Source organism: Poecilia latipinna, unplaced genomic scaffold (assembly GCF_001443285.1).
Source record: "Poecilia latipinna isolate Pla-1442-1.1 unplaced genomic scaffold, P_latipinna-1.0 Scaffold1950, whole genome shotgun sequence".
NCBI classification, from domain to species: Eukaryota; Metazoa; Chordata; class Actinopteri; order Cyprinodontiformes; family Poeciliidae; genus Poecilia; species Poecilia latipinna.
The window spans coordinates 14,409-15,957 of NW_015114566.1; the positions used below are offsets into that span (position 1 = coordinate 14,409).

General features: G+C 46.0%; 1 protein-coding gene across 3 annotated transcripts in view; it reads left to right on the plus strand.

The window, feature by feature from the left end:
- Positions 1 to 1,549, plus strand: part of lrrc2 (leucine rich repeat containing 2) — a 23,339-nt gene that overhangs the window by 5,063 nt on the left and 16,727 nt on the right. For 2 of the 3 annotated variants that reach the window (XM_015015766.1, XM_015015764.1), the window contains exon 2: positions 957 to 1,101. In XM_015015766.1, coding sequence (XP_014871252.1) covers positions 965 to 1,101 — 137 coding nt within the window. In that variant the 5' untranslated portion in view covers positions 957 to 964. The remainder of the gene's footprint in view (positions 1 to 956; positions 1,102 to 1,549) is intronic. The other variant, XM_015015765.1, reaches the window with a different exon arrangement.

Sequence of the window (1,549 nt, forward strand, 5' to 3'; positions counted from 1 at the left end):
ACCTGGGCCAGTGATGGCAGGCCACACCTGGGCCAGTGATGGCAGGCCACACCTGGGCCAGTGATGTCACACCACACCTAGGCCAGTGATGGCAGGCCACACCTTGGCTGCTGATGTCAGAACTGGGCCAATGGTGGCACACCACATCTGGGCCGATGACAGCAGGCCACACCTGGGCCAGTGATGTCACACCTGGGCCGGTGATGGTTTTGCCACACCTGGAACAAAAATGCCAACATGAAAGAAGAATTTGTGCTTTTAAACAGTTTAAAACTAAAACACGTTTTTAGATGGATCTGTATCGTCATGACAAGCTGCTGTCAGTAAACCCAGATATTAATAAATCCTTTGGTTCTTCTGTGTTCTGCTTTTAGCTTCAAAAATAATTTAAGAAATTTAAATATTCCTTCAAGTTCCTCCAACAAGCAGACTGGAAAATAATCTGGATCTGCTGCGACTGAACTGTTTCCATTTTTTATTTGTACTTTTAACCAGATATGTTAAAGCTTTAATTTAAAGTTTGTTTGTTTTTTTCATTTTAAAAAATGTTATTAGTTTGTTCAATCTGAGCTAAACTCACCTGGACAGGTTTCCTCAGTCATGCAGGCAGATCGCTACAAACTTCTGGTTAAATTACATCAGTTTTAAGGAGTTACAGTCAAAGTTAGAGAGACGTGTTAATCCATGATATTCTGGGTTTAAACAGTTTTATAATCTGTAAAACCATTTCAGGCTCAAAATCCCGACAGAAAAAACTGGATATTTTGTTTAACATCAAATCTTTAATTTCCAGTTTAAGTTTTTATTTAATCTTCAGTAAAACACTTTTCAGCCTCTGGGTGGCGCTGCAGCACAGAGAGACCAACAGGCTCTGAAATAACTCATAACTCAGTTTGAACAAATGTTCAGAAGAAACTCAGTAAATTTTTGTGTTTTTTTTTCTGGTCCAAACCCAGCAGAACCGATGGGTCCGAACAGGAAGCTCGATGTTCCGGTCTACGATCTTTCTGCGGTCCGAGGAATCTGGGAGGTCCGAGTGAAGAAGTACAGAACCAGGCAGAAGAAGGAGCAGGAGAGGGTGGAGAACAGCGCCCTCGCCAGGTCAGTTTCATCAACCGTCAGAGCAGCGCTGCCGTTCACAGCCTGGCCTGAAGGGGGCGATGCTGCCGTTCACAGCCCGGCCTGAAGGGGGCGATGCTGCCGTTCACAGCCCGGCCTGAAGGGGGCGATGCTGCCGTTCACAGCCCGGCCTGAAGGGGGCGATGCTGCCGTTCACAGCCTGGCCTGAAGGGGGCGATGCTGCCGTTCACAGCCTGGCCTGAAGGGGGCGCTTCTGTGTCACCAACTTACAGCTTCAGCCCCAAAACTAGACGGAGACTCACTTCAGAGTTTTAGGTCTAAATACGACATTCCTGCTTTTCCAGCAGCTAAATATTCCAGAAGCAGCTGGAAAAGCCGCACATATGACAGGAAATGACTTAATTAATGACATCAGCCGTTTGTTATCTGAATGGATCTGAATGGATCTGAATGGATCTGAGTGGATCTG